General features: G+C 46.9%; 1 protein-coding gene across 4 annotated transcripts in view; it reads left to right on the top strand.

The window, feature by feature from the left end:
- DCC (DCC netrin 1 receptor) overlaps positions 1-26,796 on the top strand; it is a gene marked incomplete at its 5' end in the record, with an annotated part of 959,801 nt that overhangs the window by 915,412 nt on the left and 17,593 nt on the right. For all 4 annotated transcript variants that reach the window (XM_081212644.1, XM_081212643.1, XM_081212642.1 and 1 more), the window contains 2 exons: positions 8,318-8,434; positions 13,134-13,289. In XM_081212644.1, the coding sequence (XP_081068770.1) occupies positions 8,318-8,434; positions 13,134-13,289 (273 nt within the window). The remainder of the gene's footprint in view (positions 1-8,317; positions 8,435-13,133; positions 13,290-26,796) is intronic.

The following is a 26,796-nucleotide window of genomic DNA, read 5'->3' as shown; positions in this document are numbered from 1 at the left end:
CCAAGGAGTTCAAGGTACAGTACCTCGGGTTACAGACGCTTCAGGTTACAGACTCTGCTAACCCAGAAATAGTATCTCGGGTTAATAACTTTGCTCCAGGATGAGAACAGAAATCGTGCGGCGGGGGCGGGAGGCCCCATTAGCTAAAGTTGTACCTCAGGTTAAGAACAGTTTCAGGTTAAGAACGGACCTCCGGAACGAATTAAGTTCTTAACCAGAGGTACCACTGTATTTTATTCTGACAACCACTTCATAAGGTAGGTTAGGCTGAAGCACAAGAACTGGCTCTTGGTGACTCAGTGAGCTTCATGGCTGAGTGGGTTTTTGAACCCTTGTCTGTTATGTAGTGTAGTTTCACCCTGGGCCAACAGGGGGATACTGTATATAGTTTTCACTCAGGTCTGTAGGTAGTTTTCACTCAGGTCCGCGGCAGTTAGTTTAGGCGGGAACTCTGAGCTGTTGTGGATACAATGTTGACAGCCGGCTGCCTATAAATACAGGCCGGCTGAGCTGTTCGCAGTTAGTTCTATTCCAGCTTATCTTAATAAAAGAGCTACTTGAAGAAATCGCTGTGCCGGCTGCTATGTCAACCCACTACTTAATACTGGCGACGAGGATGGGATCGGATGGACATCAGAGCACAGCCAGATGCGGCCAGCCTCTGAACTGAGCTAAATCACAGAGCGAAATCACTGAGCGAAATCACTGAGCGAAATCACTGGGCAGAACCAATTCAGAGCTGACTGTTCTGGCTAGAGCACTGTGTTCCATCCATCGCCCTTCACGCCGGCATCGGAATCATGGCTTCATTTGTGCCTCTACCGCCGTTTGCGCCAGCCTCTGAGTCATGGGACTCCTACCTCGCTCGGTTCGACTGCTACCTCCAAGCCAACGACCTGACAGCAGTATCAGTGGATCGGAAGCGGGGCCTATTCCTCAGCCTCTGTGGGCCTGAGGTGTTTGAGACGGCCCGAGCATTGGTTGCGCCGGAAGCAGTCCAGGCAACACCATGGGACACGATCCAAGAGAAGCTCCGCAACCACTACGCACCCAAGCCGTCCAAGATTGCTGCCCGCCATGCGTTCTACCACCGGAACCAGGCAGAGGGGGAGTCAATCAACAACTACGCCACCGCCCTGCGACAGGCTGCAATGCACTGTGAGTTCCGAGACTTAGACGATGCCCTGATGGATCGAATCGTCTGCGGGGTCCGGGACATCCATCTGCAACGGCGTCTCCTAGCCAAGCCAGACCTCACACTACAAAAAGCCATTGAGGAGGCTGTGGCCTCAGAAGCTGCTGAACGCTCCGCCCAGGAGATCCGCAAGTCCAGCAGCCCGCGTCTTGCTAGGGGGCCAGTTCCGGTGCATCATGAAGAGGCCAGCAGTGATGAGGCATCCTCCAGTGAAGACGATGACGTGCACCAGACAAAGCGGGAGCGCAGGAAGCTCCAACAGAAGTCCAAGGGCCAACCGGAATGTGCTGGCTGCGGAGGCGACCATTCCCGTGCCAAGTGTCGATTCAGAGACGCCATCTGTAGGAGGTGTTCCAGAAGGGGCCACATCGCTAAGGTCTGCCGATCGGCTCCGTCTGACACCCCCCCTTCATCGACTCGCAAGTTCAAGTCTTCACTCCAGTCTGCCAAGGAAAGTTGTTTCGCTCTCACCAACTGCCGCTGCCCGTCTGGAACCACGATTGGCCAAACCGACTCGTCTACGCGACGCAAGCTGAACGTCACGGTGCTCATTGAAGGAGCTCCATGTGACATGGAGATCGACACCGGGTCTGCCCTGTCCGTCGTGTCATGGAGCACCATCAAAAGACTGGTACCCAGAGTATCCAAAAGGCAACTCGACTCTCACCGCGTACACCTGAGAGACTACCAGGGAAACGACATTCCCGTGGTAGGCGTTGGCCGGTTCCGGATCGCCTTCAAGGATTTTTCGGGCCTGCTCCGGTTGGTGGTGGTCGAAGGTCAGCGGCCAAGCCTCCTAGGGCTAGACTGGTTTGATGCCCTCGGCCTGGAAGTCACCGGCATCAACTGCATCTCTAACGCAGAGACTGAGGGTCTGGTCAAAGACTTTGCCGAGGTTTTTGACGGCACCTTGGGACAATATACTGGTACGCCCATCTCCTTTAGCCTTGATCCACAAGTCGCCCCCATCAAGCTTAAGCCACGCCGGGTTCCCTTTGCTCTCAAGGCTAAGGTGGACGAACAACTGGACAAACTGATCGCCCAAGGAGTTTTGGAGCCCGTTGACCACGCAAAGTGGGAAACCCCCATCGTCACGCCTGTCAAGCCAGATGGGTCGGTGAGAATCTGCGCTGACTACAAGTGCACAATCAACAAGGCACTTCAGCAGCACGCTTATCCGGTTCCTGTTGTCCAACACCTGCTGCATTCCCTGGGTGAGGGTAAGGTCTTCGCTAAGCTGGACCTTGCCCAAGCCTATCAACAACTGCCAGTCGATGATGCCACTGCTGAAGCCCAGACGATCGTCACCCACCGGGGGGCATTCCGTTGCCGCCGGTTGCAGTTCGGGGTGAGTGTGGCTCCTGGCATCTTCCAAAGCCTTATGGAGCGTCTCCTGCAAGGGCTTCCAGGCGTGGTACCATATTTTGATGACGTCTTGGTGTCTGCAGAATCACACCAGCAGCTGTTCGAGCACCTCCGTGCCGTGCTGACCAGGTTCCAGGAGGCCGGGCTCAAGGTAAAGAGGGAGAAGTGCCTGATTGCCGTTCCACAGGTAGAGTTCCTGGGCTATCTTATCGATGCCTCCGGCCTTCATCCAACCACATCCAAGATCCGCGCTATCCAGCAGGCCCCCACCCCAAAGGACAAAACGGAGTTGCAGGCATTCCTGGGGCTGCTGAACTTTTATAACATGTTCCTGCCCCACAAAGCCACTGTGGCTGAGCCTCTTCACCGACTCCTTAGCACTAAGACGCCTTGGGCCTGGGGTCATCGAGAGACGGCGGCCTTCAATGCAGTCAAGGCTCTCCTTTCTTCAGACAGTGTACTGGTACAGTACAGTGAATCCAGGCCGCTGGTCCTTGCCTGCGACGCCTCACCTTTTGGCATCGGTGCTGTCCTTAGTCACCGTTTCCCAGATGGAAGAGAAGCACCGCTCGCCTACTTTTCCAGGACACTATCTCCGACGGAACGGAATTACAGCCAGCTCGACAAGGAGGCATTGGCACTTGTGGCTGGAGTGAAGAGGTTCCATGAATACCTCTATGGCAGGACTTTTGACCTCATCACTGACCACAAGCCACTCCTGGGCCTCCTCGCCGGTGATCGTCCAACTCCACCGGTCCTCTCACCACGCATGCTGCGATGGACTGTTTTCCTGGCTGCCTACCATTACCGGCTCATCCATCGCCCGGGGAAATCGATGGGCCATGCCGACGCCCTCAGCCGTTGCCCTCTTCCAGCATTTGTGGAAGACCCGGCTCCAGCTTCATCGCTCCTCCTGATTGAGGATCTTCCGGCAGCGCCTGTATCGGCTGCCACTGTGGCCTCCGCGTCTGCCCAGGATCGCACCATCAGCCGGGTGCTCAACTGGGTGTGGAGGGGGTGGCCACAAGGGCCTTTTGCATCGGAGTTCCAGCCCTTCGCAACCAGACAACATGAACTCTCAGCTCATCGCGGCTGTCTGCTGTGGGGAGACCGCGTTGTGATCCCCCAGGGACTCCGTCAGCGCGTCCTGGAGGCTCTGCACGTTGGCCACCCGGGAATTGTCAAAATGAAGGCGTTGGCTCGGTGTTACGTCTGGTGGCCTAATATGGACGATGCCATCACTGCCTGGGTATCCGCCTGTCAAGCGTGCCAAGAGTCGAGGCCTGCACCACCGGCAGCTAAGGGACACACCTGGGAGATGCCAAAGACACCCTGGTCGAGGGTGCACATCGATCTGGCTGGCCCCTTTCATGGCCGGACCTTTATGGTAGTGGTGGACGCCTATTCCAAATGGCTGGAGGTCGCCCTGATGCCCTCCACCACTACCGAAGCTGTCATCCGGGTGCTGCGAGGCCTGTTTGCAACGCATGGGTGTCATGATGTCCTTGTCTCTGACAACGGACCGCAGTTCACGTCAGGCACGTTTGAGCGGTATCTTTTGGGACTGGGCATCCGCCATGCCCTAACGGCACCTTTTCATCCATCCAGCAACGGGCAAGCGGAAAGAATGGTGCGCTCGACAAAAGAGGCACTGGCGCGCCTGGACCAGGGAGACTGGCATGAGCGGGTCGCCGAATACTTGTTCGTGCAGCACATCACTCCTCATGCAGCCACAGGGAGGAGTCCTGCTGAACTGCTTATGGGCTGCCGCCTCAGGTCACCGCTCGACCGGCTACACCCAGACTTTGCCGTGGCTGAACCCCCAGGCTGTGCCAACGCACCACGGTCGTTTGTCCCAGGAAACCAGGTCTTTGCCCGGAACTATGTGGGGGACATTCCTTGGGTGCCAGCCACAGTAGTGGGAGTCACTGGACCTCGCTCGTACCAGGTGGCACTCGAAGACGGACGTTTGTGGCGACGGCACATAGACCAGCTTAGGCGCAGGGTTGGCGACTTAGACACTACCGAGGTGCCCCCAACTGCGCTTGCGGCTCCAGAAGAGACACGTACAGATGGCGAGGCCCCACCTACACCTCCCTCGCAAACTGCCAGCGTGGAGCCGAACCAAGCCGTCTCAGAACAGACTCAGACCACTCCACTTGCGGAAGCTCCACCCACAGCAGCGGATCCAGGGGAGTTGGTTCCAACGCCACCTAGGGTCGCACCACAGCCTCAGCGAGAACTGTGTGGCCCTCCGGACTTGGCTACCAGTCCCCGGCGGTCTGGCAGAGTTTCCAAGCGCCCAACTCATTTAAAGGACTACGTTGTTGGACAGGTATCACTGTTGGTCTAAGTATGGGAAATGTAACCGATATGCTTTTGTGCCTAATTGAACCATTACACGTAGTGCTGTATATAAGGAAACCATTACGATTGTAACTAACGCCTTATCTCGGTGGGGAGGGGTGTTATGTAGTGTAGTTTCACCCTGGGCCAACAGGGGGATACTGTATATAGTTTTCACTCAGGTCTGTAGGTAGTTTTCACTCAGGTCCGCGGCAGTTAGTTTAGGCGGGAACTCTGAGCTGTTGTGGATACAATGTTGACAGCCGGCTGCCTATAAATACAGGCCGGCTGAGCTGTTCGCAGTTAGTTCTATTCCAGCTTATCTTAATAAAAGAGCTACTTGAAGAAATCGCTGTGCCGGCTGCTATGTCAACCCACTACTTAATATTGTCTGTTGGTGACTTGAGGAAGTCAGTTGGTAGTTCACCACACCTCAACCAGTGTACATTGGTACCTCGGGTTAAGTACTTAATTTGTTCCAGAGGTCCGTTCTTAACCTGAAACTGTTAGAATCATAGAATCATAGAATCATAGAGTTGGAAGAGACCACAAAGGCCATCGAGTCCAACCCCCTGCCAAGCATGAAACACCATCAGAGCACTCCTGACATATGGTTGTCAAGCCTCTGCTTAAAGACCTCCAAAGCAGGAGACTCCACCACACTCCTTGGCAGCAAATTCCACTGTCGAACAGCTCTTACTGTCAGGAAGTTCTTCCTAATGTTTAGGTGGAATCTTCTTTCTTGTAGTTTGGATCCATTGCTCCAGGTCCGCTTCTCTGGAGCAGCAGAAAACAACCTTTCTCCCTCCTCTATGTGACATCCTTTTATATATTTGAACATGGCTATCATATCACCCCTTAACCTCCTCTTCTCCAGGCTAAACATGCCCAGCTCCCTTAGCCGTTCCTCATAAGGCATCATTCCCAGGCCTTTGACCATTTTGGTTGCCCTCCTCTGGACACGTTCCAGTTTGTCAGTGTCCTTCTTGAACTGTGGTGCCCAGAACTGGACACAGTACTCCAGGTGAGGTCTGACCAGAGCAGAATACAGTGGCACTATTACTTCCCTTGATCTAGATGTTCTTAACCTGAAGCACCACTTTAGCTAATGGGGCCTCCTGCTGCCGCCATGCTGCCAGAACACGATTTCTGTTCTCATCCTGAAGCAAAGTTCTTAACCCAAGGTACTATTTCTGGGTTAGCGGAGTCCGTAACCTGAAGCATATGTAACACGAGGTACCACTGTAACGTATAACAGAGTAAGCACAGCCCCAGCAGTCTTCAGAGATTTCCTTCTCCTAGCAGACAGCTTCTTCCAGGTTAAGGGGAAAGCTCTCCTACACAGATCAAAGCAACAAAGTTTTTATTGTCTGCAGATACAAGACAAAGGTGAACACTGCTATTTACTATATGCTGTTCTTTGGGTCCTTGAAGTAAAGATACATATGTACAGAGAGATCCACTAACACCATCACCATTCTAGCTAACACTGATGTAAAACCCACAGCCTCTTCCCCTGACACTCACAAATTCAGAGTCAGACCCCAACAGCAAACAGTATGGCAAGAGGACTTGACAAGACATAGTGAAAGCAGTGCCCTAGGGACTCTTATACCTGTCTCTACACATAGCCATATTTCCTGAACCAGTGGGAGGGGAAGCAGCTCAGCAAGTCATACACTTGACCTCACTGGTGTTGCTATGGCAACCCTGCGCACCTGGCACCCTTATCTCAGAACATCCCGACATGGAGGATGTGCTCCTCAAGACATGAGCCCAAGCACTGGGTGATTTAACCCATTGTTCACATTACACCAACATGGTCGCCCTAGTGCAACTGGTCCACCTAATCCCTGGTTCAGGCACCTGGTACATTCACCAGCACAGACCTATGTTTATGTACATGCATTATTTGCAAGGAGCTCATGGTTGATTGGCACAGCATTGCCCAATGAGCTTTAGTGGGGCTGAGTGGGGATTCAAACCCTGGTCTCACCACTCCAACCATTATACCACACTGCCTCCTTCATTAATATGGAGCAGAAAGTGTGGGCAAAGTCCATGACTGGTTATGCCAATATAGTTTTTGCAAAATGCAGCCAGAGGAATTTCCTGCTTGAGGCTGTGTGCTCTTTATTCATTTTGGTCCTTAGCTGGAAACTTTGCTAATTATATCCATGGCCTGATTTAATTGGTGATGCCGGTTGGGGGCAAAAATTGTTTATTCATGCATCAGTGTTTTGCTTAGCCAGCTCCACATTGAAATTGGGCCCCCAGCCCATTTGGATGCCAGGATAGCACCTGCTGGGGCCACAGATTCCTGACATGATTAAGGGCCCAGTTTAAACATGAAGCCCACTGCATGGAATTCGTAATGATAAAGCAATTTTAGCCCAATCAGCATCGCATTTAAATCTGGCCTCGGACATTCCAAATATATCATTATTTCCGCAAAGCATGAGCAAAAAGCAGATCTGAAGTCAACATGGAGAAAAATGATATTTACATAGTTCAAAGGTCATTCGAAGCTTAATGAAGCGCTAACGAGCTTCAACTGATTTCATTTAGCAAACCTTCCACTGGCAAAACTACTAATTGATATTTTAGGATCTAGTTGGGTTATTTATGTCAGTATTTAATATAGCAAATGATGCATATGGCAAAAAAGATATCTGCCCAGCTTCCTTTACCTAACCGCATTTAGAACTAAAGCATTATCTCATCGCATTCATCATTAGCCTGCCAAATCTTCAAGAGCTTAATTTGGGGTAATATTAAACCACTTTTTATGCTCGTAACTCAGCTAAAACATTTAAATCTGGTGCCATTAAATAGAGAGCGAGACTTATTTTTGTTCCCAAATATACTGCATAGACTCTCATTTCTATAGCAAATGGCCCTGAGTAAATGGGTGATTATACGCTGCCTTTTAAACACCACGGCCAATCACACAGAAGGCAGAATGCTGATTTGAGCAAATAATTAGCGTGTGGGAGTTTGGCCATCCCTGCAATGGAGTTTTGCCGTGAACTTGAAGGGAGGTCGGCAACAAACAACATTTTAGGATGACAGTCAGGGTCTCGTTCTCTGTTTTTTGGCAGTGTGCGTTTCACTGCAGCTACAAAGAGGCACGACTGCGAAGCTGCAATGAAATTTCATAGAAATGAACTAGCATTAAAAGTCAATTGCAAAAAAGGGGAAGCAATTCTTCCTGTTCCAAAGTGGTCTTTCAAATATTCTGTGGTCCTAGGAGGCAATGATGCTTACCAAGTGACCAGCATTTTCCATCTAGGAAGATATGGGGGAACTTCTATCTTGCACAGAGCCCTCTTGGGGGGGGGGATGAGGGTACCTACTCAGCTTGATGTTTGGAGCCCTTGCTCATTTAACCTTTATATTTCAATCTCCCAGCTCCGGACACAGAAGAAGTGGGGAGCAGCATGTCCACGTTGGAACGGTCACTGGCGGCCCGCAGAGCAACACGCACCAAGCTCATGATTCCAATGGACTCACAGCCCAGCAATCCTTGTAAGTTGTGTGTCTGCAGCCGGGGTGGGGAGCTTGTGGACCTCCAGATGTTATTGCACTTTGCCTCCTATCAGCCCTGGCCAGCATGACATCAGGGATGATGTAGCAAATCTACAGGTTCCTTGGCCTAAAAGATAAAGCCCACCCTAATTCTGAAACGGATGCAAGGGACATGGGTGGCGCTGTGGGTTAAACCACAGAGCCTAGGACTTGGTGATCAGAAGGTCGGCAGTTCGAATCCCCGCGACGGGGTGAGCTCCCGTTGCTCAGTCCCTGCTCCTGCCAACCTAGCAGTTCGAAAGCATGTCAAAGTGCAAGTAGATAAATAGGTAGCACTCTGGTGGGAAGGTAAACGGCGTTTCCATGTGCTGCTCTGGTTCCCCAGAAGCGGCTTCGTCATGCTGGCCACATGACCCAGAAGCTGTACGCGGGCTCCCTCAGCCAATAAAGCAAGATGAGCACCACAACCCCAGAGTTGGCCACAATTGGACCCATGGGCAGAGCTAGTCACCCATGGCGAGTGGCGAGCATCCCAGGGGGTGGTGTGGCAATGTCACCCCCCTCAGGGATGACACCCGGGATGGACCGCACCCACCGCATCCTCCTTCTTCTGCCAGTGGCTCCCAAACACTGCAAACCAGAAGTAAGTCTTCCGGTTTGTGAATGTTTTTCGGAAGCTGAACGTCCGGCGCAGGAAGCCGCACCTTGGTTTTTGGATGGTTTTGGGAGTCGAACAGACTCCTGGAATGAATTAAGTTCAAGAACCAAGGTACCACTACATATGAATTGCAGGGCTAGCATCCTTTCGATCACTGCAGATGGTGACAGCAGTCACGAAATTAAAAGACGCCATGGACCAGAGCACGCCAGGTACTCCTGGGAGCTGTGGTCCAGCAACATCTGCAAGGCACACATTGGCTACGTCTGATTTTAGATTCAAAGGTCAATATCAATATCAAGACCTTAAAGTGGGCCAAGAAACAGATAGGGATGGTGCCAATGCAGCTGCCACAGCATAGATGCAACATAATTCAGCTGGCATTTCCAGACCTGCCCAGGTCAATGTGAAATCACCAAGCATTTATAGTGGCATTCCAGGTGCTCAGTAACCCCACCCCTTGGGATTTTTATTTTATTTTTACTTTTTGGCGTTCCTAGGCTAGAAGCAAAAATGGGAGGCTGATCAAGTGCCTGGAGAGTTCACCTCTATGTAGCTGAAGGGGAATGGTCCCTGTCCTAGAAGGTCAAAAGTTATGCAAGCCTAATGTAAACAAATTGCTGGGTAAGGGAGAAAGACGGGGAGTAACCTGCAACAACAATAATTTGGAATACATGGCAGCACCAGATCATTTTAATCAGGGAGTAATTACTAGAAGCTAATAAGGATGTAATTGGTTTCTGAGCTGCAAGCAGACGCTGTTCAACAAACTGCACAGAATGAGTTTATAGAATTCTGGACTGGGCTCCTTCATGTTTTTCAATGAAAGCCCATAAAAAAGGCAATGCCCTGCACATTACATTTTTTTAAAGTATTAAATTCTGGTTGTTGTAAGATGAAAATAAGGGGCCTGCTGTATCAAGCCAAAAGTCTTTGGATAAATCTCAAAGGCAGCCCTAAAGAAAGTGCAATGTAGTAATCTAGTCTTGGTATTATCAAGGTATTGATAGCTGTGGCCAGACCTAACTTGTTTAGAATAGCCTGAAGTTGGCAGAACAGTCAAAGTTGGTTGAGGATGCTTCAAGCCACAAGTAACATCTGAACATCTGTCTTCAATGTTGGCTCTAAAAGCCCACTTCCTAAAAAGTTGTGGACCTAATATTTTAGGCTGTAACAAATTGGCAGATTACACTGCAGACTGGATAAACGTAGAACAAACCGGTTCCTCATTTTCTTAAAAAGCTAGTGCATAAAAAATGTTCCTTCCTTGCTATGTTATTTTAACACATGCAGTTATTGTTATTGTTTGCATTGTATTCAACTGGTGCATTCAAAAAACGTGACTCTCTACCATGACCTACAGTCCAAAGTAGTACAGTTCAGAATTATGCCATATCAGTGTGCCAGCTGCATCTGAAAAAATGGGTTGGTGTTAGTCTGAGTCAAGTAGTAGAAGATAGCATTGTCTTTTTGTTAGAACAGCTTTTGCCACTTCTTCCTGATTTGAATTTGGAAAATGCTAGCAACACCCCCCCCCCTCTCTCTCACACACACAACTTCTATATCATGTATAATAAGCCATTGTTGTAAAATGTTCTTTCAGAAAACAACAATTTGTAGGTGTAATCTGTTTATCTGTGCTATAATTGCTTTGTAAAAGCCATGCCTTTTATAATTGCACAAAATGAAATTGAATCTTCACTCACTTGTGCCAGCATAAATCAGTTGGGCTACCATTGAGCTTGTTGCAATAGAGGATTCTGGCATGACATGGATGCAAATTTATTTATCCATTTGTCAGGTGGAAGGCTGGGAAGAAGGAGGGGGCAGGAGACAGCTGCCACTTTTTTTCTAATAATGGTCTTGTTCTCTCTCTCTCTCTCTCTCCCCCCCCCCCACCCCTTGCCCACCCGTCCTCAACTCACAAATAGTGTTTAATCTTCTTGTTTAATCCTCAACAGCATTTATGTTCCACCGTTTCAAAGGCCACAAATGTGAAAATTCTTTATCTGCTTTGCTTTTGTGCCACTGCCTTTCAAAAAGAGGTTACCTATCGGATAGCTATGGGTAATTTGTGTTTGAATCCAGCAGCAGGGAGAAACTTCAAGTCTTCGTTTTCCTTTGAAAGCACAGGTGGCAAGAACGACAGAGAAAGCCAAACAGCCAGTAATTTATTCACAGGCTAGTAGTTGGTAGCTGGCCTGCGGTTTTCTACTCCCAGTACAAAAAGTGCACATTCACTGTTGCAAAGGAGCATCTCAAACATATTTATGGGGTTGTGGGGAAAGCAATGAAGTGATTGCACAATTAAATCCATGGAGATTATAAATAATATGCTTCACATTCACAATACTTACTTTACTATAACAGCAATCTAATCAGAACAAAATAAGATCAGGTCATGATATAAATTGAATGCCGGATAAAAAATTCTTGCCCGTGAATTGCAGTAGCAGGCTAACAGCCTATCAGTGTCAGGCAGCTATGAATCTGGGGCCAGAATGTCAACCATGCCAGATCCAGCTCTTCTTACCCAACAGTTTTACCATTGGGTAAGGCCTTCTCGTTGCGGTGTTTATTTTGCCCTTACTATGTTGCTGTTATATTTTACTTAGATGCTTTTGTATCTTTTGTAAATTGATTTTTAATAAAAGTTTGGAGGTGCCTAGGGAAGGACTCATTTGAGAAATGTGGTAACTGTGTAGAAATACAAAGGAACACGTTGATAACTCTCACAATCTCTGCAGTCTTCTGAGCCTATTCTGCTTGCCATCAGAGATGTATTATTGCATACTTTAATGATATTTTTGTTTTTATTATTACAGTCACCTGAAAAAAAAGCATTTAGAGAAACAAATTACCAGTTTGAATTGGCGCTGATCATTGTGACTGTAAAATTTAGCTATAGTAATGATTGCAGTAGATATATGATTCTGACCTTGAGATCCCCAAGTGATGTATTCTAAATAAACTCCCTTTACCCTCATGCTTATTCAAGGAACAAAATGATCAAGATGGATTCCACTCTCCCCAGCCCTTCTTTCCCATCTGCTCTCTATGGTGTGCATTAAATATGTTATTCTCTAATTTTCCAGACCACTATAGGAAAAAAAGAAATGAACTATGATAAATTCTTTTTCTTCTTTAAAACAAAATTAATTTCACATTTTAATTCTACCTTCCTGCAGCTCGCATGGATTTGACAGCAGTGGGCATCTTCCAATTACTCACTGCCATTAAATCATGCCTCGCTCTTAATTTGGAGGCTGTGCTGAACTTTAAATAAGCGCTAATTGATCAGTTTTTATTATGAATAGCATCAACTTGATTTGTAATTTAATTCATCATGTGCCTTCTTTCCTTTGAGCAGCTGATTTTGACATGATTGAGCAGTTTTGCTTTTATTTTCTCCTAGCCAGCAGTGAGGCTCCAATACAGTGGTACCTCGCAAGACGAATGCCTCGCAAGACAAAAAACTCGCTAGACGAAAGGTTTTTCCGTTTTCGATTTGCCTCGCAAGACGAAATTTCCCTATGGGCTTGCTTCGCAAGACGAAAACGTCTCGCGGCTTTGTTTCCTTTGTCTAAAAACAAAGACATGTTTTGTTTATAAAGTTAATTTATTTTCCCTTCAATTTTTGAACTGCTCTTTACAGTATGTGTGACTTTAAAGAGCAGTTAATAAACTGTTGTTGTACCAAATTTGGCTTTGTTTCGACTTTTTTTGACCATAGGAACGCATTAATTGATTTTCAATGCATTCCTATGGGATTTTGTGCTTCGCAAGACGAAAAATTCGCTAGACGACAAAAATTGCGGAACGAATTAATTTCGTCTTGCGGGGCACCACTGTATTACAATGGAGTCTCTGCCAAACATCATGTCTCCCACCTCTCAGAAAGAGTCTCCCTCGCCCAAACAGCCATGATAATAATCATCACCCCATTCCTTTGAATTAATTCTGGGCCCAAATATCCCCTTGTGAGTCTTCTATGGGAATCCACAGCACTGAGACTATTCTGTCCCTTTTTTTTATTTCCAGCTGTGGTGAGTGCCATCCCAGTGCCAACGCTAGAAAGTGCTCAGTACCCAGGAATCCTGCCATCCCCCACATGTGGATACCCACATCCTCAGTTCACGCTTCGACCTGTGCCATTCCCAACGCTCTCGGTTGACCGGACATTTGGAACAGGAAGAAGTAAGTAAAGTGTTTTCTCTTTCCCCCCTCAGCTTCAGGACACTGAAATGCATAAGACACAAAATGGATGCTACAAGCGTTATCCCACCAGTAACAATGCATTTTTAAAGCGAAATGACCCCTAGAGCCAGATGAATTGGGTTGACAGGTGGAAATAATGGAATAATCCAATTACAGTGGTACCTCGGGATGCGAATGGGATCCATCCGGGGCCCGGTTCGCATCCTGAATAGAACGTAAGACGCGTCTGCATGTGCGTGGGTCGCATTTTGCTGCTTCCGCACATGCGTGTGACGTCATTTTGACCGTCTGCGCATGCCTGAGCGGCGAAACCTGGAAGTAACATGCTCCGTTACTTCCGGGTCGCCGCGGAGCGCAACCGAAAATACTTATCCTGAAGCATATTTATCCTGAAGTATGACTGTAATTGTTTCATGAAAGTACATCTAAAGGCTCATTTTTACCCATTTACACTTGGACCTAGAGGTCCTGTTGGTGTGTTCGCACCACAACAACCTCATTGCTGACTCGCCCCCTACCCTCCTGGTACACCAAAGCAATGGTGCTGATAGGAAGTTAGGGAAGCAGTGGCATCTTGCCAACTACTGCTGCTGACCCCTACAAATGCCATGTTTTCTTTCTGTCCTGACCTGCATTTGTCACCTGCTTATTTCCCTTTGCCTTGCTCCCCTTCTGCCTTTTTCCTTACCTTGCTTGCACAGGAGTTTAGTCTGACACCTCACCCGTTCTCCTGCTGGCTCAAACAATGGGGGCACGGCAGCAAAAGCTGATGGGGAGAGAGTTTTCTCAAAGCACCGAGGGTTCTCCTATTATCCTGTCTCTAGCAAAGCTTCTGCCTGCTGGGATAGGAACCGTGCAACTGAAGTATCCTTATTCATCCCTGATTGATCGTGATCTTTACCTTGTTTTGCCTTCACAACTACCCAAGGAAGGCCACCCACCCCCTCCCATTTAGCAGACCAGGAACTAAAGCTGAAAGAGAGAGTGACTGCTGTCAAGATTGCATTCTTTTTCCCATTGTTGCCACTGGTATGCCTAGTATCCACACGCCTCTGGCTGTCAAAGCAAGAGGCTTTCATAGGCAACCAGATGAAAACATTACCACCAGCCAAATGGTTGCTTTTCTTTGCAGTATCCTCATGCCTGGTTAGCTCTACAGTAGTACCTCAGGTCAAGAACTTAATTCGTTCTGGAGGTCCGTTCTTAACCTGAAACTGTTCTTAACCTGAGGTACCACTTTAGCTAATGGGGCCTCCCGCTGCCACCGCACGGCCGCCACGCGATTTCTGTTATCATCCTGAGGTAAAGTTCTTAACCCGAGGTACTATTTCTGGGTTAGTGGAGTCTGTAGCCTGAAGCGTCTGTAAGCTGAATTTGAATGCGACATCTGAACTTTTCACAGCCATCTCTTGCCAATAGCAGCAAAATGGGAAACTTCAGCTATCTCACCGAAAGGGTTGTTCTGTAAATAAAGGATATAGTAACTTTAAACGAGGGATAGCAAACTTAATGCCTTCCAGGTGTTAGTTGACTACAACTCCCATGACCATTTGCTGTGCTGGCAGGGGCTGGTTGCAAATGTAGGTGTCAGGACTGGTTCAGCTGCAGTTCAGCACAGAAACTCAGAGATGAGCAGTAAGGCTGATTTTTCATTCAGAAAGGCAAAGCCCAACAGAGAACACCATGGGCAGAACTAGCCTGATGAAGCAGTTGCCAGAACTGAGGATCTGAGCCTCCTCCTTCTCAGCTGCCTCATTCTCACAATTGCTCGCTCAGCCGCCAACTCATCTGCCCCCTTCTTCCTCTGACATGTCTTCTGTATCCCGCCACCATTTGCCTTCCCACTCTGATGCTGCCTTGGGAAGTTCTTCAGCTGTAGCTTCCTACCATTCCTCCTTGTCTAGCCAGTCCCTGGCATTTGGTTACCTCGACACCATACATCTCAATCACTCTTACACAGCCATGGCTTCCTCCAGCAAATCCTGGGACTAGTAGTTTCTTAAGGGTGTTGGGAATTGTAGCTCTTTGAGGGGACTGGGGGTCTCATAACAGTACTGAGCTGAATGTTCCCGTGGTTTTACCCAGTGTAGGATAACTTCATGGGTTCATAAATGAGATAGAGTAAGAAGTCGGATATGTGCACCAGGAGTATTTAACTTGAGCCATGAGATCCATGCTCAAATGTAGACAAGTACAAACTGTGCACTGCAGTAACTCATTTCAGAGTCACAGTCCCCACATTATTACATGACTGCACATACTATTGATTGGAGAGAGGCACCCTTCAAATTCATCATATGCAATGGCACTATGGACGGTGCAGCCATTCATCCTGCCAAATGGGCCGTGATTGAATCCCTCTTTTCTGTTCTTGAAACCCATTTCTAATGAACTAGAAAGAAGCCAATGCTAAAAAAAAACCAGCCTTAGCAAAAAAAAGAAGAAAAGGCCAATATTCACCCTCAGCCATCTGCTGAAAGAGAAACTGAAGAAAATGAAGGGGAAAAGCAGACTTCAGTCAAGCCTGCCTCCATTGGATGATAAACCTGTCTGCCATTTTGTCTGCTGTCAAAGTAGGTGGTAGCAATTGACCAGAATAATGAGTTTGCACTGGCTTCTTTCTTCTTTTTCCTTCTGCCAGAAAATAAAGGTGCATATCTTGTCAGAGTGATCTCAACCCATGGTGCTGTTTCAGTGTGTGTGTGTGTGTGTGTGTGTGTGTGTGTGTGTGTGTGTGTGTGATGGAAACATCTAAGCTGCATATTCTAGGCTACCGACCCTGGATTTTATTCTGGACTACAACTCCTAACTTCCTTGACCATTGACCTTTCTGGTGGGAGCCCAACAACTTCTGGAGGGCCACAGGTGCCCCCATTAATGCTCCAACCTCAAACAATAAGAACTTTATTGCACCCTGTGTATGATAGCATTGAATTAGAGTACTGAAGCTGGTCAAGGCCCATGGAAAACTGGTCCAGGCATGATGACCACCTTGTCCAGATCAGGATCCATTAAATCAGTGGTATGACCTTGATGCTAAGGCATCCACCACAGCAAGCATGTGTTGGACTAAAGGTAAAGATAAAGGGACCCCTGACCATTAGGTCCAGTCGTGACCGACTCTGGGGTTGTGGTGCTTATCTCGCTTTATTGGCCGAGGGAGCCGGCATACAGCTTCTGGTTCATGTGGCCAGCATGACTAAGCTGCTTCTGGCGAACCAGAGCAGTGCACGGAAATGCCGTTTACCTTCCCACCAGAGCAGTACCTATTTATCTACTTGCACTTTGACATGCTTTTGAACTGCTAGGTTGGCAGGAGATGTGGTGGACTACATGTTCTCAAAAGGAAGTGCCTCCAATGGGCCACTAGTGAATGTGTCCTTGCTACATGCAATCAGAAACACATAACGAGCTGTGATTTTGGATAGAAATGTGCAGAAGGGGAGCAGGGTTCTCAGCTCTCTCTCCCCCAACCCGCAGAACTTCATGCAGAGCAGAATACAGTGGTATCTCAGGTTACAAACACTTCGGGTTACAGACTCAGAAGTAGTACCTCGGGTTGAGAACTTTGCCCTCAGGATTAGAAGGGAAATCACATGCCAGTGGCATGGTGGCAGCAGGAGGCCCCATTAGCTAAAGTGGTACCTCAGGTTAAGAACAGTTTCAGGTTAAGTACGGACCTCCGGAACGAATTAAGTTCATAACCAGAGGTACCACTGTACCTCAATGGAGGGTGAGGAGTGTTTTGAACAGCCAGGGGGAGCCAGGCACCACCTTATCAGATTGGATCAGACTCACCCACTCACACTGACAAAACCCATGTTTGCTATCTCAGCGTTCCTGCAAAGATAGTTAGTCTCACACATGAGCACACTACACTTAATCTTTAAAGGCCTGCCTGGCAGGTGGGGTGCGAGAACTTGTTGGGACGTCTTTGTTGCTCTTGTCCAATTCTGAACTTTTTGCCCCACTCCTGAACTCCTGGAACGTGATTTCTGAGCCCTGTGTTTGGTGCTGAGCATGTACCATTACTTACCTGACTGAAGATCTGTCACTCTTTTATGAATAAAAGCTGCTGCTTGAGTGTTGTGGGATGGAAGCCAGGGCACATGTAGGCTGTATCCCAGAGCCTTACAATCCACTCTTCTTATGTTAGGTCTTTTATGTAATTCGTGGTTTGTGTTTTTTTGTAGTTTGCACAGAAGGTTGTTTGTGCCGCCGCCAAAAGCTTTATTATCGTTTCTCTATCTTCGGATAGAGCTACGTCCTTTATATAGCTGAGCAATGTGACTAATGGATCTAATGGCAGTTTATATCTCATTACTGTACAGTGGTGCCCCGCAAGACAAAATTAATTCGTTCCGCAATTTTTGTCGTCTAGTGAATTTTTCGTCTTGCGAAGCACGAAATCCCATAGGAATGCATTGAAAATCAATTAATGCGTTCCTATGGTCAAAAAAAGTCGAAACAAAGCCAAATTTGGTACAACAACAGTTTATTAACTGCTCTTTAAAGTCACACATACTGTAAAGAGCAGTTCAAAAATTGAAGGGAAAATAAATTAACTTTATAAACAAAACATGTCTTTGTTTTTAGACAAAGGAAACAAAGCCGCGAGACGTTTTCGTCTTGCGAAGCAAGCCCATAGGGAAATTTCGTCTTGCGAGGCAAATCGCGGACGAAAAAACCTTTCGTCTAGCGAGTTTTTTGTCTTGCGAGGCATTCGTCTTGCGGGGCACTACTGTATTAATTTCATTTCATCTGCTTGTCCACGGCCGTGTCTTTTAACCACTTTGTAATATTGTAGCCATGCAGAGAGAGTTTGTGGAATGAGGAGCAAAGAGTATTTAAGGCAAAAGGCAAATTTTAACAACTTCAAGCCAGTTTGGCTTACAGGCTTTTGTGATAATAACAGTATTTATATAGTGTCTGCTTCTGTGTGTGTGTTTTAGTGCTTAATGCACATACATTAACTCAGTAATAACTCTGTTGTAAGGGGGAAATTGGTATTATTATCCCATATGGCAGGGTGGGGGGAGTTTGAGTCTAAGAATCAGCAGCTTGCCTAGGGCCATATTCAACAGAAATCTAGGCATGTCTACTCAAAAGTAAAGCCTATTGGATCAAATGAGACTTAATCCCCAGTAAGTGTGGAAAGGGTTACTGCCTTAATGAACATGTGGCTGAAGTGAGATTTCTGCAAGAGACCCTTCTGGCTCACACCTCACAAGCTTAACCCAATTCATCCAGACCAGCTTCCAAAGACGTCTTGGCAAGGATGGTGCCAGGCCAAATTACATCCCAGGCAAGCTCCCTTCAGCACTGCTCCCTTTATTTGTTCGACTTCTGAACACCCTTTTCTTGCAATTGTGCAACTTTGCATTTCACAATTGCACTGTACAGTTTGCGTGTGTGGTTTATCCCTTGTCATATAAGATGAGAATTCTACACACATGGATCCAATCACAGTGACTGCCTTTTGAATGGGCACCAGTGTTGTAAGTTTCTGCTTTTTTCATTTGTTTTGTTTGTTTTAATTAATGCAAGGTTGCCTACACACATCAGTGCTTGCAGCTTCCAAGATGAACTATTTGCACTATACATTTCAAATGCTGAATGAATAGTTGACTAGGCACCTTTAACGAGTGCCCCATCCCCAGCCATGACCAAGGCCCTCCCACCTAGCCCCCCCCGTCAGTTTCCTGTCAGCTGCCCCTAAATTGGACCCTGTTTCCTAGCATATCTAGTTACCCTTTCTACTTCCTTGTTTGCATTCCATCTTCTGCACCTCTCTCAAATTCTCAGATCCACCAGCATTTTCCTAGATGAACCCATTTGTAAAGATTTGCAAGTCAGGCCAGCTTCCCCTAAATCCCGATAGAACAATCCCACTGCTAGGGTGGGTGGAGGAGTCTTACTTCATCAAGCCTTCATATGGCAAATCCAGATGTCTCTCTGCGTGTGTGTCAGCGCATGACACTTGGGTTTCCTTCCAATGTCAACTTTCATTTTGAATTTTTAGCTCCTGTGGCTTTAGAAAGGCTTTCAAGAACGACAGTGCATGTTGAACGGTCCATCAGGCTGGTTGCCAACCTGTGTAATGAAGCCCTTGGTATCAGCCCAAGGAGCGTTAAATATCACCAAAGGATAGCAGCTCCCCAAAGGGGTGGAGGGAGTCAATGGAGCTTAGTAAGACATCTCTGTTCATTTTTGCCTATGCACAACCATCCGCCACCTTCTGTTATGAATCTAGTTCCCACGGAGCTGTCTGGTTTTACCATGATGTAACTTTTAACAGCCTGCATGGCATGTTGGTTGGAATCCTGGACTAGGGCCACACCCACACCACATGTTTAAACCACGAGGATACCAGCCATGGCTTCTCCCAGAGAACCCTAGGAACTGCAGTTTATTAAAGGTGGCAAGAGTTGTTAGGAGACCTCCTATTCCCCTCACAGAGCTACAGTTCTCAGTCATCAATCCCTCTTTCCAGGGAATACTGGGAACTGTGACTCTGTGAGGGAAACAGGGGCTCTCCTAACAACTCTCAGCACCTATAATGCAGAGCGACTAGGTGCATATGGGTGAAGACATCCAAAGCTTGAATAATATGACATTTGGGAAACGTTTCAGCAAATGGGGAGAAACCAGAACCAGAAGGGATGCAAAGAATGGTTAGGTTCAATAGCAGCAGTCTTGGTGGAGCTCCAGTTAGGTATTTCATGGCAACCCTAGATGGGGAGACAGCTGGACAAAATATATAGTCGAGGTAGGTATTTGAAGATGGTTATCGTATCTCCTCTCAGTTTCCTCGTTATCAGACTAAACATACCCAACTCCTTCAACAGTTCCTCATAAGGCCTGGTTTCCAGACCCTTGATCATCATGGTCAGATAAGCTCAGGGGTTGTACGCCTTCTTTGTCCCAAGATCCATGGGCTCTCTGGACTTTTTCTAGATTTACACAGAACCTAAAAAAATACGCATTTGTTTTCGTTTGCTTAGATCTATCTGAGCTGGAACTATTGTTTGAGACTCTGACAAACAAAAAAAGAAGACTTAAATTGAAAATGCACTGTGTGTGTGTGTGTGTGTGTGTGTGTGTGCACGCAGAACCCTTTTTTACATCCCAAGCTAATCTTTATTGCATTTCAGCCTTACAAGCTAAGCAAATTTGTATTTTGAACGAGATAATTATGAGCTCTGGCAACATCAATACCAATTGTTTATTGCTGAAGGACTGCAGTGACCAAGAGAAGCAGCAGAAGGAAATGAGCACAAACTCGCTTGTTCTCTAGTCATTAGGAGAAACTGGGGGAACTTAACTATACACAGGAAAGCTTTTTGCAAATGGCACTGACCTCTGCTTTCCCTTGTAGCTTTCAGCTAGTCTCCAGTGTCTGCAGTTCATTATGACAAAATTCTCCCTGGTATTTCCCAGGAATTGGATAATCTGATTCTGGGAAAGCATAGTAATGATGCATTTCAGTCCAGCATTTCCTACTTAGTTAGTATCTCATTTGGTGCCTATAGAGAAATATATGCACACCCCAAGGCATTCTTCATTATAATGTGCCTGGAGAGTTCACCTGGCTATGGTCTTTTTTAGTTTTCTGCTGCTGGCCCTTCTGGGCCGCATCAGCTTTTGCAAGCAATGGCACTAGAGTGCAATGGTCTGCTCTCAACATGTAGATAAGCAGAGAGGCTGTTACCTCCAGCAAAAAACACTGAAATCCTTGGGTGTTGGGGGCTCTTTATGAATGTTGCATGACTGGCTGCTAAGCCCTAGGTGTTCCCACTGGCATAGATATTAAGAGGCTTTTGTACCTGCAATGGATTAAACCACTGTGTTTTAGATTAAGACATGCCTTTCATTTGCAGGGCTTTGTGCAGCCCAGGCCCCTGAGATCAGAGCATGCAAGCACAGAATGAGGGATCTGGTTTGGAATTCAACATCCTGACAATCACATCTTTCTGTAAAGAAGCACTAACACACACACAGGTTTGGCCTCCAACAGTATAATAATAATCTTTTGCCATTTATGGCCAAACTAGACCTGAGGTGGGAAATTCATGATCGGACATCCCAATGTCTTTTTCTTTCATTAAAAATAGCCAAGATGGAGGTCCAATTTGGGCTGAGAATATGGTACTGAAGGACAAAGGTTGTTATCCCTTTCTTCCACTCCATTCTCAAAGCTGAAATTGCTTTCTTCAAGTTGCTGTTGTCTACAGTGGGGCGTAAGGTAAAGGGACCCCTGACCATTAGGTCCAGTCGTGACCAACTCTGGGGTTGCGGCGCTCATCTCGCTTTATTGGCCGAGGGAGCCAGCGTACAGCTTCCGGGTCATGTAGCCAGCATGACTAAGCTGCTTCTGGCGAACCAGAGCAGCGCACGGAAACGCCGTTTACTTTCCCGCCAGAGCGGTACCTATTGATCTACTTGCACTTTGACGTGCTTTTGAACTGCTAGGTTGGCAGCAGCAGGGACTGAGCAACGGGAGCTCACCCCGTCGCGGGGATTTGAACCGCTGACCTTCTGATCGGCAAGTCCTAGGCTCTGTGGTTTAACCCACAGTGCCACCCACGTCCCTACGCCCTACAGTGCACCTGACCTCCATCTCTATAGCCAGTAACAACTGGGGGAGTGGAGAATTCAGTTGGAGAAATAGGACATAGGGAAGTGGTTAACAAAGCCTTCTGTGGTGTCACGGCCCTGATCCAAATGGAAACTTCCTCACATCTAGAGATTTCTGGAGGAATCATGTTCCATTTATTAGAGGTGATAATGGGATGGTGGAGAAGACCCAGTTCAAACCAAGAGAAGTGCGAGATTCACAAAGGCCTTTGCTATTCCAGGGATGTTTTATGGGAACTACAACTGCCAATCCCCATTGCCAAGATGTATATGAAACATGTGACTTCTCTAGTATGGATCGGTTTCTCTCTGCCATCCTTCCTCATATGTGAAAGGTTCAGCCTCCCATGATGCAGAAATGTTCAAGATACGTAACGCCTCCATGAAGTCTACATCTCCTCTGCCAAAATTGGGGTCTTTTCTCTAGCACAGGTATGTCCAAACTTGGCCTTCCAGCTGTTTTGGGACTACAATTCCCATCATCCCTGACCACTGGTCCTGTTAGCTAGGGATGGTGGGAGCTGTAGTCCCAAAACAGCTGGAGGGCCAAGTTTGACCATGCCTGCTCTAGCAGATGCCTCTAGTATTACATATATGAAGAAGAAGAAGAGTTTGGATTTGATATCCCGCTTTTCACTCCCTTTAAGGAGTCTCAAAGCGGCTAACATTCTCCTTTCCCTTCCTCCCCCACAACAAGCACTCTGTGAGGTGAGTGGGGCTGAGAGACTTCAGAGAAGTGTGACTGGCCCAAGGTCACCCAGCAGCTGCATGTGGAGGAGCGGAGACGCGAACCCGGTTCCCCAGATTACGAGACTACCGCTCTTAACCACTACATTGGGGAACTTACGGCATTCCAGATGTTGTTGAACTCCAGCTCCCATCAGCCCCAGCCAGTATGGACCATGATCGGGGATGCTGAGAGTTGGAGTCCAACAACATCTGGAGAGCTGAAGGTCTCCATCCCTGATGCACATGGAGGGAGATGTTGGGAGTAGCCAGACTGATGAAAGTACAGGTTTCACAGAGAGGTCAAATACCTGACACACAACTGGAGATATATTTCCAGGTGCATGTCAAGATCTAGAGGCATAGACCACCTTCTCAAACCCCATTGTTTTAGTGTTTCCTTCATTCATTCTGATTTTATCTTAAATGTTTTATGAAATGGGCCAAAAGCAGTTAGCCCATTTCTGACTTATTTTGTTAATACTCTGACATTTTTATGACATTCTGTTTTGTGTCTTTGTGTTGCCTGTAATAAAAGGTGTGGCATTTATGAATAGCCCTCGTAGTGGGTGTTTTTTACCAATTTGATGCGATTACTCATTATCAGGCCCTCAACTTCCCACAGTGCTGGTACTTCAGGTGCAGGCCCTCTGCGTTTAACTTTATGCTCTTTGGGAAAATGAAACACTCGTTGATGTGAATCAACGCATGGGAGCAATAATTTAACATCCTTGCCAGACTTGTAACCAAGCAACAAATGGACATGAAAATTGAGTTGAACTCTCGTTCCTCTCCAGGTGGCCCTCTGAAGTTATGGCTGCCTCATGTTGGCAGAGCAGTTTGGGCCACATTCATTAGGATGCCCTGAGCTGTAATAATCAGCCTGTAATTACTAGCCTGCGTACAAAGTGGCTAGAGAAGAGGGAGGGAAATTATGTTGTGTACAGCAACCTTTTCCTGTTGGATTGTCTTTCGCTTTCACTCCTGCCTCCAGCTTTTACATGATGGCTTCATTTCAGGGGTGTCTGTTGCATGCCTTTGAGAGATAGAATCAGAGAATTGTAGCGTTGGAAGGGATCCCAGGGGCCATCAAGTCTAATCACCTGCAATGCAGGAATCTCAACTAAAGCATCCATGACAGATGGCCATCCAACTTCTGCTTTAAAAATCTCCAAGGAAGGCGAGATCACTGCCTTCTGAGGGGGTCCATTCCACTGCCGAACAGCTCTTACTGTCAGAAAGCTCTTTCCGGCGTCCAATCAGAATCTCTCTCCTTCTAACTTGAAGCCATTGGGTTGAATCTTACCCTCCAGAGCAGGAGAAAACAAGCATGCTCCTCCTTCCATGTGACAGTCCTTTAGATATTTGAAGATGACTCTCATATCTCCTCAAAGTCTTCTCTTTCCTACGCTAAACATACCTAACTCCCTCAAAGTTTTTGATTTGAGTTTCTACTGAAATGAGGCTGCATTTTAATGTTGTATTTTAATCAATTGTTTTTATACCTGGTGTTAGCCGCCCTGAGCCTGGTCTTGTCTGGGGAGGGTGGGGTATAAATAAATAAAAATTATTATTATTATTATTAACTGTTCCTCATAAGGCTTGGTTTCCATTTTTTCAAATAATTTTTATCAACAGGCCAATCAAATCACATTAATTCCAAATCACATTAATTCCAAATTACACAGCCCAATTTTTAAATTTTTGTTGGGGGTACCCATGCTTCGAGCTCAGAAAGGGATCCAAACATCTCTCTTGCTGCTGCTTTAATGTACACAGTTCTATTCAATCTTCTCTTTCTTATTTTCCTCATCTTTTTGTTATCATATATTCCTCTTTGTGATCTCTGGTAGTCTCCACAAGCGGGTTGAAAACAAACATTGTTATATCCTGTGTGGATTTTACACTCCTCCAAGAGCCATATCAAAATAGACAGACGCCATTTCCGCACCTCCATACAAAACATTCCCAAAGTCTGTCGGTTAATTTCCACAGGCCTGCCAGTCTCTCCTCAATTTTCTCAAGAGGCCCTGCCAGGTCAAACTCACAGTCCGATATAATAACAAACCATGGTCCTCCTCCCCCTCGATCATCTTGTGGCCAGGCCTGCCGTAACAAATCTCTTTTTATAACTGCGTCACAAAGAGCTTCCATTCCTTTCCCGATGTTCCCACAAGCCATGTCTTTGATTAGTAATTTATTTCCACACAGTTCTTAAACATCCTGCTTGCAATCAGTAATTGCAATGGTTCTTTCTTGGGGGGAGGGTCATTGGGTACTCACATAAGATAAAAAAAGAAAAGTCCCCCCCCTTTTCAGTCCTGCTCCGTCATACCAATCCTTTGATGAATCTTCTTCTTGATTTATTGTTGAATCCAGCCCGTCGCTCCACTTCACAGAGATCACTTTATTTAGCAGTCTTATCTCCCGATCTCCACTCGAAATATGTGCATTTGCTTCTCTCTAATTGTTTATTTTGCGCTCCTGCAACTAGTACGCGCGATTAGAGACAGCTTCAGGGAGAGCCGTCTCCCACGAGGGCTGTGTGCCTAGTGCTGTCACCCCCTTCTTTCGAATTTGGGGGTGATTTATGGCAACCGCAGGCAAAGCAGTGTTCCCCATTTCCTTGGGGTAACAAGGGAGGCTGCATACTCTATCAGCCTCTTAACTGCCTTGTGTGAGCCGGAGAGATGGTATTGTCAGCCATCTTCCAATGCGCCCCTAACGCCCCCCCCCCCAATAAGGCTTGGTTTCCAGACCCTTGATCATCTTGGTCGCCGTCCTCTGTGCACATTGCATGAGTCCTGAATGCTTGTGACAGCCCTGGATCATATCAGTGTTCAGTGTTTCCCAATACTCTCTCGCTGACTAGAAACAACATTCCAAGCTGTCAAGCAAGGATCTTCGTGGTCCTAATTACCAGGACTCTTTTAACTGAGAAAGGGGGCACCAAACTTCTCATGCATGCATGTACAGCACACACTCTTATCTCCAAGCACCATGGTCTCTCAGCTGCTAAGGGGTTTTTTTTGGGGGGGGGGTAAGAAGAAAATGGCTCTGTTCTTGGATTCAAAGTGAAGTTCCACTAAAAGCTGGGGCAAAATTCACATTTGAATAAGGGGTTTGCATTGGGAGAGGAAATAGTCCCTACCCAGCTGAGACTGATCCTGTGCAGCCCTAGTGGCATCGCCAATAGCATCACATGTGAAATAGTCACCCCATTGACTTTGTGTCCGGGATAGAGGGGTGAGTTGGGTTCATATCTCTGTTTTGGTATCCATGCTACTATTGAGGGCTGAAAGCGCACAGGCTGTTTTTCCTTTCCTTTCTTTTCTTTTCTTTTCTTTTCTTTTCTTTTCTTTTCTTTTCTTTTCTTTTCTTTTCTTATTCCTCATCTATAAGCAATACTCCAGACAATGGGAGAGCCCAATTTAAATGTGAAGGTTTGAAGTGGCATATTCAAATCAGAGAAAAATTGACTCTCAATACAGGATAATAAAGCATAAAGCAACAGCTCTGGCAATATTGCAGCTGTCTGAAGGAAGGATATGGCATTTGGTTTAAATAGAAATTAATTAAGCAAGCCCTTTGTCTACAGTCTTTGTCAGAAGGTGTAGATATCATAATGCCATAGGCTTCTACACAAAGGATCCTGTATGCAGCAATTTGTGTCACTGTCTTCCTTACTCGGCTGCTTTACTTAAGTCTTTTGTTGATTTTTTCAAATCCTGAAATCACAGTAGAAAAGTTAAGAAGTACAGTCCCCAGGTGTGTGTGTCCCCCTCCCCTGAAAACTCATGCATAGACAGCCAATTACTGGGCTCTGTCCAAATTCAGCAGGGCACTGTAACAGAAGTAAGTAGATAGATACAGGTTGATGCTAGCAATGGGAATACAGTCATACCTCGGGTTACAGACACTTCAGGTTGCGTTTTTTCGGGTTACGGACCCACCGGAATGGATTACTTCCGGGTTTCGGGGGTCACGCATGCGCAGAAGTGGTAAATTGTGCTTTGCGCATGCACAGAAGCGCCAAATCGCAACCCATGCGTGCACAGACGCGCCACTGTGGGTTGCGAACGCTGCAGGTTGCGAACGTGCATCCCGCACAGATCACGTTCGC

The sequence above is a fragment of the Podarcis bocagei genome (assembly GCF_964188305.1).
Source record: "Podarcis bocagei genome assembly, chromosome: 11".
NCBI classification, from domain to species: domain Eukaryota; kingdom Metazoa; phylum Chordata; class Lepidosauria; order Squamata; family Lacertidae; genus Podarcis; species Podarcis bocagei.
The sequence above is the reverse complement of the archived record's forward strand: the minus strand, read 5'-3'. Positions and strand labels throughout refer to the sequence as shown.